The sequence below is a fragment of the Coregonus lavaretus genome (assembly GCF_964263955.1).
Source record: "Coregonus lavaretus genome assembly, chromosome: 18".
Classification (NCBI taxonomy): domain Eukaryota; kingdom Metazoa; phylum Chordata; class Actinopteri; order Salmoniformes; family Salmonidae; genus Coregonus; species Coregonus lavaretus.
In genome coordinates this window covers 43,549,461-43,569,845 of record NC_140005.1, presented here as the reverse complement: position 1 = coordinate 43,569,845, position 20,385 = coordinate 43,549,461, and the positions used below count along the sequence as shown (strand labels likewise).

Genomic DNA, 20,385 nt, shown 5'->3' with positions numbered 1-20,385 from the left:
ACTTTGCTTGTTGTATAATTCCTTCTCGCATCTACCCGCTCTCCTCCTCTCACCTTTTCCTTTTGCTTGTGGACTTCAGTGCACAACACAACAGCTGTCTGTGACCAAGTGCAAAAACCTCTCCAAGCCAACCTTCATACCATAACCGCTACACAGCCCACATCGTTGTCACTAGCTAATTTTCCCCCAACATCGGACACCCACTAACTTCGGACACTCTCTAGCGGTTGGAGGACTAAATCACCTCGAGCTCAACATTTAAATGGACTGGAAAATAACGGTATGTTTTGCCACTAAAGACACCCTTCTAGCTAGCTGACCACCGATTTTCAGTGCAATTTATGTAAATTAAGTTAGGTTTTGAAAGTTTTCAAAAAAGTTATATATGTACACATTTTGTGGGACACGCTGCATATGGTAAAATTCGACTGCGCGACAGACCACGCATCATTTAATATCCAACTTCTTACCTCTGAAATATAGCTAACGGATTTTCTAATGTTGCTAGCTTAGTTGCTAAATGTTGATAGAACTGCTAAGACAGCAAAAAAGAAATAAATTGTAAGCGTTAGATAATACATATCACGAAAACAGCTGAATGTTGTCAAGCTTTACCGTATCAAAATTGAAGTCCTCTGACGGAGGCGTTTTGCACAATCTGCAAAAATGTATTTGGAACTTTGAACCATTAACCTTTTGACACCTATCACTGTTGGCTATGTTTCATCTTACAACAGCTACATAGAGGCAGTATTTAGTCAAATGTTACAATGTACGCATCAATATTAAACTAATTGGGACACTAATTTTCATTACAGATAACATCAAACAAAAAACGTGGGTATACTTTCAGTTATTGTGAAAACTTTCATCACCTTTCAATGCCTTAGCTTTGAAATGTAAATGTTTATACATATTCAGATTGAGTTATCTTTCTAAAATGTGTATAGTATGCCAAGTTATTTAGCTAAATGTATTTACCACCACAGCATGGAGAAAGTCAAGAGGAAGCAGTGGAGTGAGGTGGACATGTTCCATGCCATGGAGGACTGCGGGGCAGGGATGGCTATCCGCCAGGCTGCCAAGGTTGGGCATCTTTTGTTTTTAGGAGATTACCATGTGTATGTGAATTTTATCAGCTAGTAACAGTTTTCTTTTCTTATCTACCAAGGTGCATGGTGTACCTCGGCAGACCCTGGCGGACAGGCTGAGCAGCTGGGTGACCCATGGTTGTCGCAGTGGACCACCCACATTGCTTGCACCAGAGGATGAAAATTATCTAGTGCAGTACTGTATCTACTGCGCCAGCCATGGGTTCCCCTTCCAAGGTAGCTGGAGACCTTAGCCATTTTGGCCACTCCTACATGGTAAACAAATCAGAATTTGCCAGAGTATTCCGCTACCCATACTAGCGATGCAAGGACATGCGCTATGTGGTGGAAGGGTTTAAGAAGTGTGGCATCTTCCCTTTTGATCCTACCGGGTCCCACCACCGCCTCTCCTGGACCACAGGAGGACCCTCAGCCCCTGCTCCAGTCCCAGCCCCTGCTCCAGTTGGCAAAGGACCTGGGGCACATCCTTACTGTACTGAAGTATCGGCTGGACCGATACAGAAGACTCCCTGTGGTCGCCACATGCCTCACCGGGGAGGAATACACGCGCCAGTGGCAGGAGAGGGGTGAGAAGGAGAGGGCCGAGGCAGAGGAGAAAGAGCGTCGGGCAGCCCTCAGAACACAGAGGGCACAGGAGAGGGCTGCCATGGATGAGACCATTGATGCCATTGCCTCTGCTGGACTCCCTGCTGGAACCACTCCTGACAGCTGCATCACCACTGCCAGTGCCTCCCAGTGTGCAACACCTGTAGGAGCCGCCGGAGTCCCCAGCTGCAGAAGAAGGCCACGTGCCTACTCTCCTGGCCACACCATCGTCGGCCCCTCAACCCCACTATTACAAACACCAGCTCCTCCAAGCCATCGTCGGCGGTTTTGTCCACCACCACCACGATGCACACCACCCCCCCTGTCTGTCACCACCAACACGGCCTCCTCTGGACCAACTGCCTCCTCCGTCTCCCCTGGTCACACCACCATAGCAGCCTCGTCTGGTGTCCCTGCCTCCTGCAATTTGAATACCGCCACCTCCACAGGTAAACACATGTTAAATTACGAAAAAATCACTGTTTGTTATCTGTTTTATAAAACAGCAATGTAAACTAAAAGAAATCTCTCTTTACATATCTACAGTCCATAGCACCAGCCCTCAAGTCATCTCCACCTGCTCCAAAACCTCTGCAGCTTCCTCCAGAGGTATTGATGTAAAAAAGTTGAAAAGGGTTTTCATGCAACATGCTCTGTATAACACTACTTTTTATCAAACTGCAGCACAGAAAAGGAAGAGAAAAGCTCCACCGGTCACGTCTGTCATGTCACCCATGGCACCACTCTCAGGTACTTCATAATTTGTTTTTTCCCTCTCTCTCAGTTGTATCAATTACTATTGTTGTTGAAGAACTTCTACATTTTGCAAAACCATATTAATCAATTTTTATTCTTATTTTATTTTTTTATAAAAGAAGACACCACCTGCTGTTTTCGCTGCGGGGAGCATGATCCGCCTGCAAGCTCCCCTCAGGAGTGTAGATCCGAGGTGCCATGGGTGTGCTGTGACTTCTGCCAGCACTGGTTCCACTGCAGGTGTGTAAAGTGGGATCCAGAGGTAGCGGTGGAGCTGGATTTTGATTGTGATTTTTATGACAATATAGGGATGGAGGTCGAGATTTAATTGTTTGTTTTGTTTGTGTTCATATGAAATTATTTATTTGTACAAAAAAATTAATGACTAAAATATAATATATATATTTATTCAACCCATCTTGTGTATTTCTTCCTTTACTTTCCAAGTGCACCTCTGCAACACAAACTCCAACAGTGTTTTCATTGTTTATGTCAATGCACATAACTGAAATTAAAATGTTATTTGATGTAAATTATTAATACTCATATTTTAGTATTCAACTGTTATCTAATTTCTCAAAACATAAGATTAATCTGTAAAAGAAATTATGAGACATTATTTGGTTACAACACTGAATATGTTGGTGAAGAACCATTTTTTAAGAGTCCACAGGAGGGCGCACCAGGCTACGCAATGAAAAGTTGACAGGCAAGTCATTATTTTTTACCGGAAGGCTAGCCAACTAGTCAACTATCTAGTAAACACTACGTGGTTGGTGTCTCTTTTTTGAACAAAATTAAACGGATATATCTTGTAATTGAACAAAATAGTAAGGTGGCCAATAACTGGGGACCGTATGCCGATAATACGGGATGTATTTATTTGCTAAACTGCTTATCAAAAAGCTGATAATAGTAGTATTTCCACTGAAATGTCAAACATGCTAATTGCTAACCCGTTAGCTAACATTTTTACGACACCAATAATCACATAACATTGATGGCTTGATCACAAGATAGCACTGTTGAAGGTAATATATTTCTTAAATGCTGTTGAATATGCCGATAATACGGGGTTCCACGCTATATTAACGTCATACTCAACAAACTAGAACTAACACGTTAGTAAATGCACAATCCAATCCATGTGTACATTCATGCAGTACAGTGTACAGCAATCAGTTTAGCAGCTACACCGGCGGTCCCCGGAGGCAATAAATTAATAAAACCGAAAGCTTACCTTGACTTCGAAGAGTTGCAGTATTGGATAGCCTTAGCCAGCTGGCTAACATAAATAGTATTCCTCTCTGTTTGAGTCAGGTTGTTGAGTAGGCTTAATTAGCTGCATTAGCTAAGTAAGCGAAAGGTAAGCCAAGAAGAAGAAAAAAATACAAAGATTTCTCTCTCTCTCTCTAATGCTTTTCCTTAACTTTTGAAGAAATTCATTTGTTCAAAATTGTTCAACTATTGTCTTTCTCTTTGAGTCAACTACTCAAAACACCTTATGCACTGCAATGCTAGCTAGCTATAGCTTATGCTTTCAGTACTAGACTCATTCTCTGATCCTTTAATTGGATGGACAACATGTCAGTTCATGCTGCAAAAGCTCTGAAATGTTGGAGGAAGTCCTCCGGAAGTCACCATAATTACTGTGTAAGTCTATGGAAGGGGGTGAGAACCATGAGCCTCCTAGGTTTTGTATTGAAGTCAATGTACCCAGAGGACAGAAAATAGCTGTCCTCCGTCTACACTATGGTGCTAGCCTAGAGGGTGCTGTTGAGGCTACTGTAGACCTTCATTGCAAAACAGTGAGTTTAAATCAGTTATTTGGTGACGTGAATATATTTAGTATAGTTTTATCTAAAAAGGATAACTTTTTTACATTTTAGTCATTTAGCAGACGCTCTTATCCAGAGCAACTTACAGTTAGTGAGTGCATACAATATCAATTTTTTTCATACTGGCCCCCCGTGGGAATCGAACCCACAACCCTGGCGTTGAAAACGCCATGCTCTACCAACATCCCTGCCGGCCATTCCCTCCCCTACCCTGGACGACGCTGGGCCAATTGTGCGCCGCCCCATGGGTCTCCCGGTCGCGGCCGGCTACAACAGAGCCTGGATTCGAACCAGGATCTCTAATGGCACAGCTAGCACTGCGATGCAGACCACTGCGCCACTCGTTGTGTTTCACTATTTTAATGTTTAACCTTCCTCCTCTGAGGAGCCTCCACTGCTTCACATGTAGATTGAACTAACAGTATACATTGGTATCAGTAGTATGCACTGATCATGTTTGTGTATACTTCTTCAACCCAAAAAACAACAACGCCTTTCTATTCAGTACCTGTCCGTGGGTCATAGAACTCTCCCTCGTTGACAAAGATCTTGTCGAAGACGATGGTGCCAGCGTTGAGCATGGGGTAGGTGAGAGCTGCAGAGAAGGAGAGCTTGGGCACGTTGGCATCAGCACCTGGCATACCTGTGGGCAAAATCACATCAAGGTCTCAGAAAATAACCCAACAGGAGTGGAGGGAGAGCATGATTATTATCTAAACCATATATGATATTTCATTGTTCTAACATGAGGAAATCTATTTTCACGGTTCATTACAGTACAAAATGGCAAAGTAAACAATGTGTAGGGAACATAGCGAGAAAGATGTTTATTAAAGACCGTTACGGCCCTTGGAATGTTTTCCTGTAATAGGCTAATCTACTGTAGATCAGACGCAGCTATACTGCCTTTGTGATGGGAATGTTACATCACAAAACAAATAGGGGTAAAAAACTCTAGGTTCACAGGGACAACACACACATACACACACATGCACACACACACACTAAGCTAATAGCCGCATAATTTATCTCACAATCACCACATGTTGCCCTCAAGCTTACCCAGGAACCAGTATGTGCACATCACCTGGCTGCCTCAAATGATTCATGTTCTCATTGGCCTAACGCTGACCTCTGACCTCTACAGTGACTCCTACACACATTCACACCAAACCCCATTCACCCTGAGTGTTATCGACCCTCAGCAACACTCATGTTATGTATGTAATGGGGTGAAACACACATCACTGTTAAGGGCATTAGCACATTGCAACAGTAGGACTCAAATGCGATGATAAAACAAACATAAACATACCTTGTTCACCTTTGAGGCCTGGAATGAAGAAGAGAGGAAGAGACGAGTTCAGTAGTTGGACCAATTCAAACCGTTCAACCATGTTTGTTTTTAAGTATTCATTATTATTTTTTATTTATGTCAAGTGTGTTGTGACTTTGTTAAATGGACTTGCAATAAATTGTGATTTGATATGATGTCAAACATCAACATATAGCATTTCCTGAGGCATTAACACTGATTACAGAGGGTAGTGCGTACGGCCCAGTACATCACTGGGGCCAAGCTTCCTGCCATCCAGGACCTCTATACCAGGCGGTGTCAGAGGAAGGCCCTCAAAATTGTCAAAGACTCCAGCCACCCTAGTCATAGACTGTTCTCTCTGCTACCGCACAGCAAGCGGTACCGGAGTGCCAAGTCTAGGTCCAAAAGGCTTCTCAACAGCTTCTACCCCCAAGCCATAAGACTCCTGAACAGCTAGTCATGGCTACCCGGACTATTTGCAGTGCCCCCCCACCCCCACCCCATCTTTTTACGCTGCTGCTACTCTGTTAATTATTTATGCATAGTCACTTTAACTCTACCCACATGTACATATTACCTCAACTACCTCAACTAGCCGGTGCCCCCACACATTGACTCTGCACCGGTACCCCCCTGTATATAGTCTCCCTACTGTTATTTTATTTTACTTCTGCTCTTTTTTTCTCAACACTATTTTGTTGTTGTTTTATTGTACTTTTTAAATAAAAAAATTAATGCATTGTTGGTTAAGGGCTGTAAGTAAGCATTTCACGGTAATGTCTACACCTGTTGTATTCGGCGCATGTGGCAAATAAAATTTGATTTGATTTGATTATAAAGGGCTTATATGGTTCCTGTTACCTGGTGGTCCTCTGGGCCCGTTCTCTCCCTGCCTGCCCGGAGGTCCGTCCCTGCCTTGGGACCCCTTGGGGCCGGGAAACCCTGGGAGCCCTCTTTCCCCAGAGGGACCTGGAGGACCAGTCAGACCTGGGGTGGTGGGAGGCAATGACAACAATATGAATACATGTAACTTTCATAATTTACATATATTGAACTGAAATAATCAGTGTTGACACAAAGGCGGCCTGTTATTGGACACGGGACATAGAACAAATCCCAGACAGTGTTAACAATACAGTGGATGAGTTTTCTCATTCAAAATTATGTAATTTAATTCCACCCACATAAATAGAGGACTCATCTTTGTATCTGTGCCATTCAGTGTTAATTTTGTCAACAATAACTATGACGAAAAATACTTGTCAACAACCTATTTTTCCTGACTAAAGGTTACTACACGCTTCACTCCGTTGATCTACATGTGTGCGTGCACGTAGGAGGAGTGGGATTTTTGGAGTAGCGGACACCTTTTGGTAACGTAATATCCTCGCCGGTCCCACTCCCATTCACAAGGGTGCGATAGCAACATTTAATTTTTTTGTCTTTTCATTTTGTGAAAGTAAGATAGAGTCGCCGTCCCTTGTAGCTAGGTGGCAGCCTGACTAGCTAGCTTTAGCCTGACTAAAAACATAGCAAGCTAGTCTTTTTAGTTTCCCACATCTCCATATGAAATAATCAGATTTATTATAAAAGATATGGCCTGGCATATATTCTTATACTTTCCGGTGTAACCTAAATCATTATCCCAGTTTGATATGCTGCTTGTGTATTCATTCCCATATCAGCTAAAAATAGAACATCATCATGTTTTGGTCAAGGAGAAAAAGCACATGGCGGGCTAGTTGGCTACAGCAGGTTCTACCATTTCACAACAGCCTGTAATCACTAGCTATTACTTCTAAAAAAAATACCTCTTTGGGTGGATTTTTGTTGTTTGGTTTTTATTGCAGATAGATTGTAACTTCCATCAATGTAACTGTCTGCATCACTTCCAATCCCCCATATGTTTTTTTCTTCTTCTCGCATATATATATATATATATATATATATATATATATACACATACATACACATACATACATACATACATATACGCATATACATACATATATATATACATCCATATCCTTAAAAATATATATATTTCCCTTTATTACTTTCCAACCCCACCATCCCTTCCCTAATTGGAGTAAACTAGTGAACAACAATGCTTAGGCCTCTACTTCATGCTTATACATACTATATACATTTTATGGACACAGTCAATAATTATATTTTGTTTGTTTTTACTCCTGAACTTCCTCTGATCATTTTCATTATGTCCATCTGGTATGCTTCTATATGCCATATCTTAAGATACCCAGTGCTTAATTTGGGAAACCAAGTGAAATCTATTCGAGAACATCAATAGTAGCATGTTTTCACAAATAAACATATTTAATTAAACCGTTGACAGCCCCAATCTCTGCGCGTTCGAGAAAGGAATGAAGGAGAGAAAATATATAAAATGCCCTAATACTAGGCTATTCGAAATAAAATACAAATTCACTATAATTGTAGGCTAACTCTGCAAGCCGCCCTGCACAATCAATGAACCAACATTACATAGGCCTATACGTTCTCTCCCAAATGCATGGATAGATAGTTTGGAGCTTAGCATAAGATAACCAGTCCATCCAGTATGCATAATAATACAGTCCACACTTAAAGGTGATTGCAAGAATGTGTTTAATTTTGGAGTATAGGCTGGACCAATTATATCCCAAAGACATCTTAAATCTATGTTTTTTTAAATGTTTTTCTGCCGTGAGTAAAATGCGGTAGACTATTAGGCTATGTATTGTATAACGGCACAATCATTATTTTAATTCCGTTTTTTTGGGGGGGGGGGGAGGGGGCTTGGGCTCATATATGCGTATGGCAGTGGAGGGGATGGATGGCTCCTGGAGTGAGTAGTCATGCTGTACTTCGCTCCGCAGGTAATATGACACATTACATTACAATGGAACGATTTGATTAGTGTAATGTTAGCTAGCTACATAGTTGTCTTTGTATCAAAGATAAAGGTGTAATATAGAGAAACTATCGAGGTTAGCTAGCCAGCTACATTCGTTCGCAGTGACGCCGTTTTTTCAAACAAAGTCAACACCGCAGCCATTGCTAGCTAGCCAACACTACCAGCTAGCAGTACTGTAGCAACTAAATACAATATCATTTTAGCCAGCTACATTCGTTTGCAGCAACGCCGTTTTTCAAACAAAGTCAACACTGCAGCCATTGCTAGCTAGCTAACACTACCAGCTAACAGTACTGTAGCAACTAAATACAATATCATTTTAGCCAGCTACATTCGTTCGCAGCGATGCCATTTTTTCAAACAAAGTCAACACCGCAGCCATTGCTAGCTAGCCAACACTACCAGCTAGCAGTACTGTAGCAACTAAATACAATATCATTTTAGTCAATGAGAATTTTGCAACGCAAACAAATTATTTTTGCGTTATGAAAGGAACTAGACACGGACACGAATGATCTGTTTAGTGTGTTAACACACTATTGGTAGTTTGTTGTAACCAAGTATTGGTGCTAAACAGTGTGTTATTGGATGCTAGCATGCTAGTTAGCTATGGTGTCATAAGATATGGTGCCCTGGGCGGTTTTCACGGAAGAATACTGTACCAAGTTAGCTAGCTGAATAAACTAAGTTAGAGTCTACTCCTAGAAACATTGAACCGCTGTAGTTTACAACAATTATAATTTCTAAAGTGGAAGTTGGGAGAGTTATATTTGAGTGTTTCAGTGAAAGGTAAGTGAGGGAGGTCCCGCTCTCTCGCTTCCTCAGATGTATAGTTAATTTTATTCTGATCTCTTTTGCATTATTGTAGCCTTTTCTGTAGCCTGTCAACTATGTGTCTGTCTATCCCTGTTCTCTCCTCTCTGCACAGGCCATACAAACGCTTCACACCGCATGGCTGCTGCCACTCTAATCTGGTGGTCCCTGCGCGCACGACCCACGTGGAGTTCCAGGTCTCCGGCAGCCTCTGGAACTGCCGTTCTGCGGCCAACAAGGCAGAGTTCATCTCAGCCTGTGCTACCCTCCAGTCCCTCGACTTCTTGGCGCTGACGGAAACATGGATTACCACACTGTGTGGTAATCACACAGTGTTTGTGTGATTACCACACAAACACTGCTACTCCTACTGCTCTTTCCTCGTCTGATCATGTGGTCTTGCATACTCCGAGAGCATCTGGTCAGCGCGGCGGTGGCACAGGAATCCTCATCTCTCCCAAGTGGACATTCTCTCTTTTCCCCCTGACCCATCTGTCTATCTCCTCATTTGAATTCCATGCTGTCACAGTCACTAGCCCATTCAAGCTTAACATCCTTATAATTTATCGCCCTCCAGGTTCCCTTGGAGAGTTCATCAATGAGCTTGACGCCTTGATAAGTTCCTTTCCTGAGGATGGCTCACCCCTCACAGTTCTGGGTGACTTTAACCTCCCTACGTCTGCCTTTGACTCATTTCTCTCTGCCTCCTTCTTTCCACTCCTTTCCTCTTTTGACCTCACCCTCTCACCGTCCCCCCCTACTCACAAAGCAGGCAATACGCTTGACCTCATCTTTACTAGATGCTGTTCTTCTACTAATCTCACTGCAACTCCCCTCCAAGTCTCCGACCACTACTTTGTATCCTTTTCTCTCTCGCTCTCCTCCAACACTACTCACTCTGCCCCTACTCAGATGGTAATGTGCCATCGCAACCTTCTAATCTCTATCTCCCGCTACTCTCTCCTCTTCCATCCTATCATCTCTTCCCTCTGTTAAATTCTTCTCCCTCCGATCTCCTGATGCTGCCTCCTCAACCCTCCTCTCCTCCCTTTCTGCATCTTTTGACTCTCTATGTCCCCTTTCCTCCCAGCCGGCTCGGTCCTCCCCACCTGTTCCGTGGCTTGACGACTCATTGCGAGCTCACAGAACAGGGCTCTGGGCAGCCGAGTGGAAATGGAGGGAAACTAGACTCCCTGCGGACCTGTCATCTTTTCACTCCCTCCTCTCTACATTGTCTTCCTCTGTTTCTGCTGCTAAAGCCACTTTCTACCACTCTCTTCGTCAACCATTTTGAAAAGAAGGTTAACGACATCCGATCCTCATTTATTAAGTCAAATGACATCGCTGGTCCTGCTCACACTGCCTTACCCTATGCTTTGACTTCTTTCTCCCCTCTCTCTCCAGATGAAATCTTGCAACTTGTGACGGCTGGCCGCCCAACAACCTGCCCGCTTGACCCTATCCCCTCCTCTCTTCTCCAGACCATTTCCGGAGACCTTCTCCCTTACCTCACCTCGCTCATCAACTCATCCTTGACCGCTGGCTATGTCCCTTCCATCTTCAAGAGAGCGAGAGTTGCACCCCTCCTCAAAAAACCTACACTCGATCCTTCTGATGTCAACAACTACAGACCAGTATCCCTTCTTTCTTTTCTCTCCAAAACTCTTGAACTCTCCTGCTATCTCTCTTAGAATGATCTTCTTGATCCAAACCAGTCAGGTTTCAAGACTGGTCATTCAACTGAGTCTGCTCTTCTCTGTGTCATGGAGGCTCTCCGCACTGCTAAAGCTAACTCTCTCTCCTCTGCTCTTATCCTTCTAGACCTATCTGCTGCCTTTGATACTGTGAACAATCAGATCCTCCTATCCACCCTCTCCGAGTTGGGCATCTCCGGCGCTGCTCACTCTTGGATTGCGTCCTACCTGACAGGTTGCTCCTACCAGGTGGCATGACGAGAATCTGTCTCCGCACCACATTCTATCACCACTGGTGTCCCCCAGGGCTCAGTTCTAGGCCCTCTCCTATTCTCTCTATACACCAAGTCACTTGGCTCTGTCATATCCTCACATGGTCTCTCCTATCATTGCTACGCAGACGACACACAATTAATTTTCTCCTTTCCCCCTTCTGATAACCAGGTGGCGAATCGCATCTCTGCATGTCTGGCAGACATATCAGTGTGGATGTCGGATCACCACCTCAAGCTGAACCTCGGCAAGACAGAGCTGCTCTTCCTCCCGGGGAAGGACTGCCCGCTCCATGATCTCGCCATCACAGTTGACAACTCCATTGTGTCCTCCTCCCAGAGTGCAAAGAACCTTGGCGTGACCCTGGACAACACCCTGTCGTTCTCCGCTAACATCAAAGCGGTGACCCGATCCTGCAGGTTCATGCTCTACAACTTTCGCAGAGTACGACCCTACCTTACACAGAAAGCGGCACAGGTCCTAATCCAGGCACTTGTCATCTCCCGTCTGGATTACTGTAACTTGCTGTTGGCTGGGCTCTCTGCCTGTGCCATTAAACCCCTACAACTTATCCAGAACACTGCAGCCCATCTGGTGTTCAACCTTCCCAAGTTCTCTCATGTCACCCCGCTCCTCCGCACACTCCACTAGCTTCCAGTTGAAGCTCGCATCTACTACAAAACCATGGTGCTTGCCTATGGAGCTGTGAGGGGAACGGCACCTCCTTACCTTCATGCTCTGATCAGACCCTACACCCAAACGAGGGCACTACGTTCATCCACCTCTGGCCTGCTAGCCCCCCTACCTCTACATAAGCACAGTTCCCGCTCAGCCCAGTCAAAGCTATTCGCTGCTCTGGCACCCCAATGGTGTAACAAGCTCACCCACGACGCCAGGATAGCGGAGTCACTGACCACCTTCTGGAGACACTTGAAACCCTACCTCTTTAAGGAATACCTGGAATAGTCTAACAGTAAACCTTCTATGGCACCACAACAAACCTGCCAAGAGGGCCGCTCACCAAAACTCACGGCCCAGGCAAGGAGGGCATTAATCAGAGAGGCAACAAAGAGACCAAAGATAACCCTGAAGGAGCTGCAAAGCTCCACAGCAGAGATTGGAGTATCTGTCGATCGGACCACTTTAAGCCGTACACTCCACAGAGCTGGGCTTTACGGAAGAGTGGCCAGAAAAAAGCAATTTCTTAAAGAAAAAAATAAGCAAACACGTTTGGTGTTCGCCAAAAGGCATGTGGGAGGCATGTGGGAGCTTTTTGGCCATCAAGGAAAACGCTATGTCTGGCGCAAACCCAGCACCTCTCATCACCCTGAGAACACCATCCCCACAGTGAAGCATGGTGGTGGCAGCATCATGCTGTGGGGATGTTTTTCATTGGCAGGGACTGGGAAACTGGTCACAATTGAAGGAAAGGGAAATTCTTGAGGGAAACCTGTTTCAGTCTTCTAGAGATTTGAGACTGGGACGGAGGTTCACCTTCCAGCAGGACAATGACCCTATGCATACTGCTAAAGCAACACTTGAGTGGTTTAAGGGGAAACATTTAAATGTCTTGGAATGGCCTAGTCAATGCCCAGACCTCAATCCAATTGAGAATCTGTGGTATGACTTAAAGGAACCCATCCAACTTAAAGGAGCTGGAGCAGTTTTTCCTTGAAGAATGGGCAAAAATCCCAGTGGCTAGATGAGCCAAGTTTATAGAGACATACCCCAAGAGACTTGCAGCTGTAATTGCTGCAAAAGGTGGCTCTACAAATTATTTACTTTGGGGGGGGGGGGGGGGTTATGCACGCTCAAGTTCTTTTTTTGGGTCTTATTTTTTTGCATATTCTAAGTGGTAGGTATGTTATGTAAATCAAATGATACAAGCCCCAAAAAAATCAATTTTAATTCCAGGTTGTAAGGCAACAAAATAGGAAAAATGCCAAGGGGGGTGAATACTTTTGCAAGCCACTGTAATAATGGCTGGAATGGAGCAAATTGAATGGCATCAAACACCTGGAAACATGTGTTTGATGTTTTTGATACCATTCCACTAATTCCGCTCCAGTCATTACCACGAGCCCATTTTCCCCAATTAAGGTGCCACCAACCTCCTGTGGCGTATGGGTGTTCTACATACAACATCTTAAATGCTTTGAATTAATCATCACCTTAGAAAGCGCTGTCCATTTTGTTGTGTTTGGCTTTGAAATAACATCCACAACAACCATGTTATCCACTCAGTTTCAACCTGTTGTTGAACTTCTTTCTTCAAATTGATCATCAAAGTGAGGTAAAAAATGTTTGCCTAACGGTGAGTTTTAAAGCATGATACGGTTTTGATAAGTGTTTGATGTGATTTTCGAATGCATTTGCATTGATGTCAGAGTGGTTAGCGGGACAATAGAACGCTGAGTACCAGGCCATTAGCAACCTGATGGTCGTTAGCGAGTTGGGTACTACCAACTCATGTCCAGAGTGCATAAGAGAAGATTACCGTGATTCAACGGTCACGTGGAATTTGACTGCGGTCATGACATGACTGCCAGTGTGGCGGTAACACGGTCACCGCAACAGCACTACAAGTGACACTTAAGGACATTTAATTTGACATGAAGCTCATTTTCATCTGTTTTGTCCAATCCTAAGTATGCATGCATGCAGAATATTTCATGCACTCCTCTCATTGGCAGAATTTACATATTTCAGTTGCCAATCTGATTGAGATGATCTGCCCGGCTCTCCTACACAATTCCCAGGTGGTCACTTCAGTCAATCGTCAATCTTTTGAACTGATGCGAAGCCAGGACACTTGACTTGTAACTAACCTGAACTAGAAACAATATCTACTCTCTCTCTTACTTTCATGTAGGCTGTCTTTGTTTTGATCACATCAGAAGCTTTATTTCCCCCATATGCGTTGCCACTCTCTCACCACGGTCTGCAAATGTCAGTTGCAGTTGATTTTTTTCCAATGGGAATAACAAATGCTATTTGATGAATATTAAGAGTACAGTAATACTTCTGGCATTTTTGTAAAGCTCATTCTCCCCTTTTCAAAGAAACCACTGTTATTTACCCCCTTGACGGTTTTGATGGGGAGAAAATCAGAGCTGTACATTGTTTAACCTGTAGCCACAGCTTTATAGCCTATGGTTAATTGGTTAATTGTGGCTGGCATTGGTTACTATCTGCCACAATATCAATGTTGCCAGCTAAGGTATATGAGGGGATAGTCGGCCTAGTTGGACAAGGCTATCTGAATGTGCACATGATTGAAGTTAGAGGCCTAAATTGTCATTATTTTATAGAAAAAAATGCACTGACTATTATGTGACTAAAATGTCTGTGACTAAAACTAGACTAGAGTTTAAGTCCACTGATAATAACTAAAACTAACGTCTCATTTTTCAATATCAGTATGAACTCAACAAATTCTCAAACATAGTCAATGTAAATCATGTCTAAATGAACATGCTCTACCTGTCCAAACCATGCAGTGTTTAGTTTCTGTAGTTACCTACATTGGATCAAGATCAGGGAAACGCAACCTCAGTCCTGCTAATACACCTGACTCCAATAATCAAATAATCATGGTCTTCAGTTTAGATTGCAATTAGTTTATTCAGGTGTGTTAGCTATAGGGCTGGGGTGAAAGTGTGCCACCAATCAGGCACCCGAGGACTGGAGTTGCTAACCCCTGATCTAGATCCTAACTTTTGAAAGGAATATAGTGTCAACTCAACACACTCACCGGTCAGGTCCTGTTCCGAGAGGTTCTGGAACTCCTTGAGGATGTGGCTGACGGACGAATTGAGGTTCTTGATCTTCCCGTAGATCCCATCCAGCTGAGTGGTCTGGATGTTCTCGATGACCCCTCCATGGGAGATGACCGTAGCGTTCAGGCCATTCACACAGTTCCACAGGCCCGACACATGCTTGTTCAGCCCCTCCTTGATCTTCTGGAGTGAGTCCGAGACGCCGTCCAGCCGTCCACACACACCCTCCATCTTGGACAGCCTCTTCTCCAGGCCGTCGCCAGAGCGCTTGCAGTCACCCATCTCCACCACCAGGGTGCTCTCGAAACGGCGCACATCACGGTCCACCCCGTCAAGCCGGTCGCGACTCTCCTCGATGTGCTCGGTCACCTCCTGCTGGATCTTGTCCAGCTCCGAGATGATCTTGTTCTTTGTGTTGCCCAGGTCGGTGATGATGCTGCCGTGTTTCTGCACTGTATGCTCTAGGCCCCTCAGTGTGTCGTTGATGGAGCTGAAGGTCAGGATGACCTCGGACAGCTCGCCCTGCAGGGACTTGAGGTGGCCATTGTTAGACGTTCCTCCGATCACACTGTGGCCGTCCAGGGGCTTCTGGGGGTCATCCAGGCCTCCTCCGGTGCCGCCTCCTGTTGTTGGGGTCTCAAGGCGGATCTTACACTGGCCACTACACTTCTCCACCTCCTCCTGGAGTTTCCCCACCTCCTCCTTCAGGGTGGAGCACACCTGCGAGCAGGAGCTCTGGTCCGAGTCCACCTGTGTCCGGATGGTGTTGATGTCCTTCTCCCAGCGGTTCAGGGTGTGCTGCGTGTGGTTCTTCAGCTTCTTCAACTCGTCTTCCACTCTTCCGCAGATGTCGCATTCGTCCACGCCACGACCCAGCATCTCGATCTCTGTGACAATGCGGTTGAAGTGCTCGCCGTTGTCTCCGGTCAGGGCTTTGATTTTGCGGATGTCGTGGCTGAGGTCCACCACCTTGTCCATTAGGGAGTCGCCTGAGATGGACAGGTCCTTGATACGCGTGTCGAAGCGGCGGATCTCGTTCTCGTTGGCCACCACCCTCCACGTGATAGACTTCACAGAGTCTCCGTTGTAATCATTTCCTCTGTCTCCTCCAGCTCCTCCCCATCCATCTCCGGTTCCCCCTATTCCTCCTCTTCCTCCATCTCCCCCTCCTCCAGTTCTGGTTCCCTCTGCTCCCCCTACTCCTCCCCATCCTCCTCCAGTTCCTTTATTTCCTCCTCCATCTCCCCTTCCTCCTCCGTCTCCTCTCCCTCCTGTTCCTCCACTTCCTCCTCTTCTACCTTCTCCCTCTCCTCCAGCTCCTCCTCCTAATCCTCCACAGCCACAGTCAGTCAGACTCTTGTCTAGGAGTGCCGTAGAGTTCTCCAGGCGGGTCAGCTTCTTGTCGTGGTCCAACACTTGGTCCTTTACGATGCCCATGTCCAGCTCTATGTCTTCGATGCGGTAGCCCTGGGTGTCGAAGCGGTCCAGGAACACAGTCCGGAGGTCACCCAGCTCGCGGTGGAAGTAGTCCTTCATGTTGTTCTCTATTAAGGCGCAGCTCTCCTCCGTGTGCTGCACTGTGCTGTTCACCCGCCTCTCCAGGTCCTTCAGATGGCTATCCAGCCTGTCCTCTATAACCTTGGGTAACCCGCTGCCACCACCAGGGCCAAAGCCACCACCACCAGGTCCAAAGCCACCTCCTCCCAAACCTATGCCGCCATGACTACCACCACCACCGCCCAACTCCTTCTCCAGGCGGTTCTGGATGACATCGTAGTTCTCCGACGCAGAGCTGATCTTTCTCTCTGCATCTGTGACCCTGTTCTTGAGGTCGGTGACAGTGTTGCAGCAGCCCTGGAAGCGTGTGACCTCCCGGCGTAGGCCGTCCAGGCTCTGGCGATAGCGTCCATCCACTGCGTTCAGCTGCTTCTCCAGTGCCTGGATCCTCTCCCTGTTCTCCTGCTGCTTCCTTCGCAGGTCCTCCACCCCAGACTGGCAGGAGGAGCAGGACAGAGACACCCTCCTCTCCAGCTCCCTCAGGATCTCCTCTTTCAGAGTGCTGAGCGTCCCGCCGCTAAACCCACCGGTGCCTCCAGAGGAGCCGCCACCGCCACCCCCGAGTTCATTCCCGCCGCCAGCATTCCCGTTGACCAGGTGGTTGTTGATGCTGACCAGGGTCTTGTCGTGGGCCTGGGTCCGATTGTCCAGCTGGTCCAGTTTGGTCTGGATGCTGTGGATGGTCTCCATCATCTCGGGCTGGGCTGAGTCCGCTGGGGTCTTTGCGCCGCCACCGGTGAAACCCGGTTTGTGCGTCTCCTCCTGGAAGCGTTCATTCATGCCCCTCAGGGAGGATTGCAGGTCGTGGAGGTCCTTGGTCAGGCTCTGGATCTTGTCCTCCAGCTGCCGCATCTTGTCACCGTCTCCTCGCCCTGAACACAAACACATTATATTACAGTATATAATCTATATAGTATTAGATGTATCATGTATACTATTTGAGGAGTGACATGGGAACAGAGACGAGGACAGAAGTAGGAAGAAGAAGAGGGGGATATAGAGGAGGAGCAGGTTGAACAGACATCCACCCACCGTCTCCTCCACTCTGTCCTCCGTGACCTGTTCCGGTCTGTCCCGGTCGGGAGGGTTTCGGCCGTGGTTTGGCTGTAGCAATCTGGGTCCCAGACCCTCCGCTCGGCCCCTCACTACATTCGTCCCCAGTGTAACCATGGCAACATTTCCACTCCATGTCTGTTACCATCTTGTAGGCCACCTTGTACCGTGGCTTCATATACGTTCGATATCTATTGAGAATCAGAGACAACAACGACAACAATGGTGAAGTGGTTCACAATGAGGTTGTCTCACCTATCTAAATTGAATGCACATATTTTGGGTCACACTAGATAGGAGTGTCTGCTAAATGTTCACTGATGCTACGCAATCATAATTGGTCGCATGTGGTAATTGCCAACTTATTGTCCATCTGCCTTTCTTTCTAAAAACTTTTACCCCTTTTTTCTCCCCAATTGGTAGTTACAGTCTTGTCCCATCGCTGCAACTCCATAACGGACTCGGGAGAGGCGAAGGTCGAAAGCCATGTGTCCTCCGAAACATAACCCTGCCAAGTGACATTGCTTCTTGACACACTGCTCTCTTAACCCGGAAGCCAGCCTCACCAATGTGTCGGAGGAAACGCCATACAACTGGCGACTGAAGTCAGCGTGCAGGCGCCTGGCCCGCCACAAGGAGTCGCTAGAGCGCGATGGGACAAGGACATCCCGGCCAGCCAAACCCTCCCCTAACCCGGACGAAGCTGGGCCAATTGTGTGCGGCCTCATGGGTGTCTCGGTCACGGCCAGCTGCGACACAGCCTGGGATTGAACCCGGGTCTGTAGTGACGCCTCAAGCACTGTGATACAGTACCTTAGACCCGTGCGCCACTCGGGAGACCCGTCCAGCTGCCTTTTGGCCCATAACACCACTAGTCATTGGCAGAACATAACATTAAACCTTAATTGAAGAGCCTTGGACATTGTTTTATTTTACTACTTCACACATTTTGTTTATGCAATATCCGTAATTTCCCTTCCAAGTTGAATTGAAGTTCCTACCATTGAGTTTCAACGGGCCTGTCTGCAATTATGTTGGCCTGAACTTGTCACGGTTCAGACAGACGACCAGAGGACCACAATTGCGTCACACCAGAAAGTTTATTAAAACTTAAGGGAAAAGGGAAGTAGGGAGTGAATGAAGGCTCCAGGGGTAACAGGGATCCCGTCCAATGTGCTGGGTCTGTGCCCCCCCCAGTGGCAGCGATGCGTCCTAAGAAGCCGGTGGTGGGTGGTCCAGAAGTCCTGGGGGGGGGAGACACAGACACAACAGGGCGGAATGAAACAAGGCAGCAGTACAGTTCAAGGGAAATCCAAAATACGTAGTAGCAAGGCAGAAGGCTGGTCAGAGTTACCGGGATTGAAGAGTAGTCAGGAGTCGTTATGGCAGAAGCAGGTCTGGATCTCCTGGGGCAGAAGAGTATCCAAAAATCAGGCAGGTCCGGGGTCACAAAACCAGGGTGAGCCAGAAGCGCGAGCAAACAGGTTCCGGGTGTGAGCTTTGCAGACGATCTGACACCGGAGAGCTGAAAGACAGGGCCTTAAATACTGGGAGAGGTAGTGGGTAATGCAGCGCAGCTGGCAGAGTAATTAGAGCAGAGCAGAGCAGGGACAGGTGGAGCTAGTTAGGCTGAGTAGAGAGAGTGGTGAGCAGAGTGGAAGAAAATTAAGGTGGTAACCCGGTGGAGTGAGAGGCTCATGACAGAACCCCCCCCCCAAGGGACGGCCCCAGAAGTCCCAAGAGCAACACCACGCCGGGCGGGAGGAGGGGAGCCGGAGGAGGGCTAGAACTCCTCCGAACGGTCCGAGTGAACCTCCTCATCCTCGGAGGAAGCCGGAGGGCCGTGGTCGGGAGATGGGACAGGTCCCGAGACAGGATCAGGCACAGGACAGGAAGCCGAGCGGGCAGGACGGTTAGGGACCCCTCTGGGGCGGCCCCTACGGATTGCAGGTTGATCAGGATGCCGTTGGTGGAAAGCGGTGATGAGAGTCCTATCCACAATCCGACTAGCTGGCACCCAGGTCCTTTCCTCAGGTCCATAGCCCTCCCAGTCAATGAGGTACTGGAGACCCCTACCCCTCCGTCTGGACCGAAGCAGGCGGCGGACGGTGTAAACCAGACCACCATCGACGAGCCGTGGAGGAGGAGGACAAGGCGCCGCAGGGACCAGCGGACTCTCATGGATGGGCTTAATCTTAGACACATGGAAAGTGGGGTGCACCCTCAGGGAATTAGGCAGTTGGAGCCGGACAGCAGTTGGGCTAATCACTCTTATGATAGGGAATGGGCCAATGAACCGAGGTGCCAGCTTCTGCGACTCCACCCTGAGTGGCAGGTTCTTCGATGACAACCACACCCTTTGACCAACATGGTAGGTGGGAGCAGGAATTCTTCGACGGTTGGCCCCGGTAGTGTAGCTGGCAACGGATCTGAGGAGTGTGGCTCGGGCTTGTGACCAGGTGCGGCGACATCGACGGGCAAAAGCAAGTGCAGATGGGCAAGTAACCTCCTCTTCCTGGCTGGCAAATAGAGGAGGCTGGTATCCATAAACACATTGGAAAGGGGACATACCGATGGCAGAGCAGGTCAGAGAATTGTGTGCGTACTCCACCCATGTCAATTGCTGCGACCAGGAGTGGGGGTTGCGTGAAGTCATGCATCGCAGTGCCTTCTCGAGCTCCTGATTAGCC

The 20,385-nt window shown here is 46.9% G+C and overlaps 1 protein-coding gene across 1 annotated transcript in view; it reads right to left on the bottom strand.

Annotated features, from left to right (window-relative positions):
* Positions 1-20,385, bottom strand: part of LOC311146033 (EMILIN-1-A-like) — a 64,217-nt gene that overhangs the window by 4,180 nt on the left and 39,652 nt on the right. The window contains exons 3-7 of the mRNA XM_084182474.1: positions 17,675-17,886; positions 15,061-17,514; positions 6,471-6,596; positions 5,607-5,624; positions 4,800-4,934 (exon numbers count right to left, since the gene is read on the bottom strand). Of these exons, the coding sequence (XP_084038600.1) occupies positions 4,800-4,934; positions 5,607-5,624; positions 6,471-6,596; positions 15,061-17,514; positions 17,675-17,886 (2,945 nt within the window). The remainder of the gene's footprint in view (positions 1-4,799; positions 4,935-5,606; positions 5,625-6,470; positions 6,597-15,060; positions 17,515-17,674; positions 17,887-20,385) is intronic.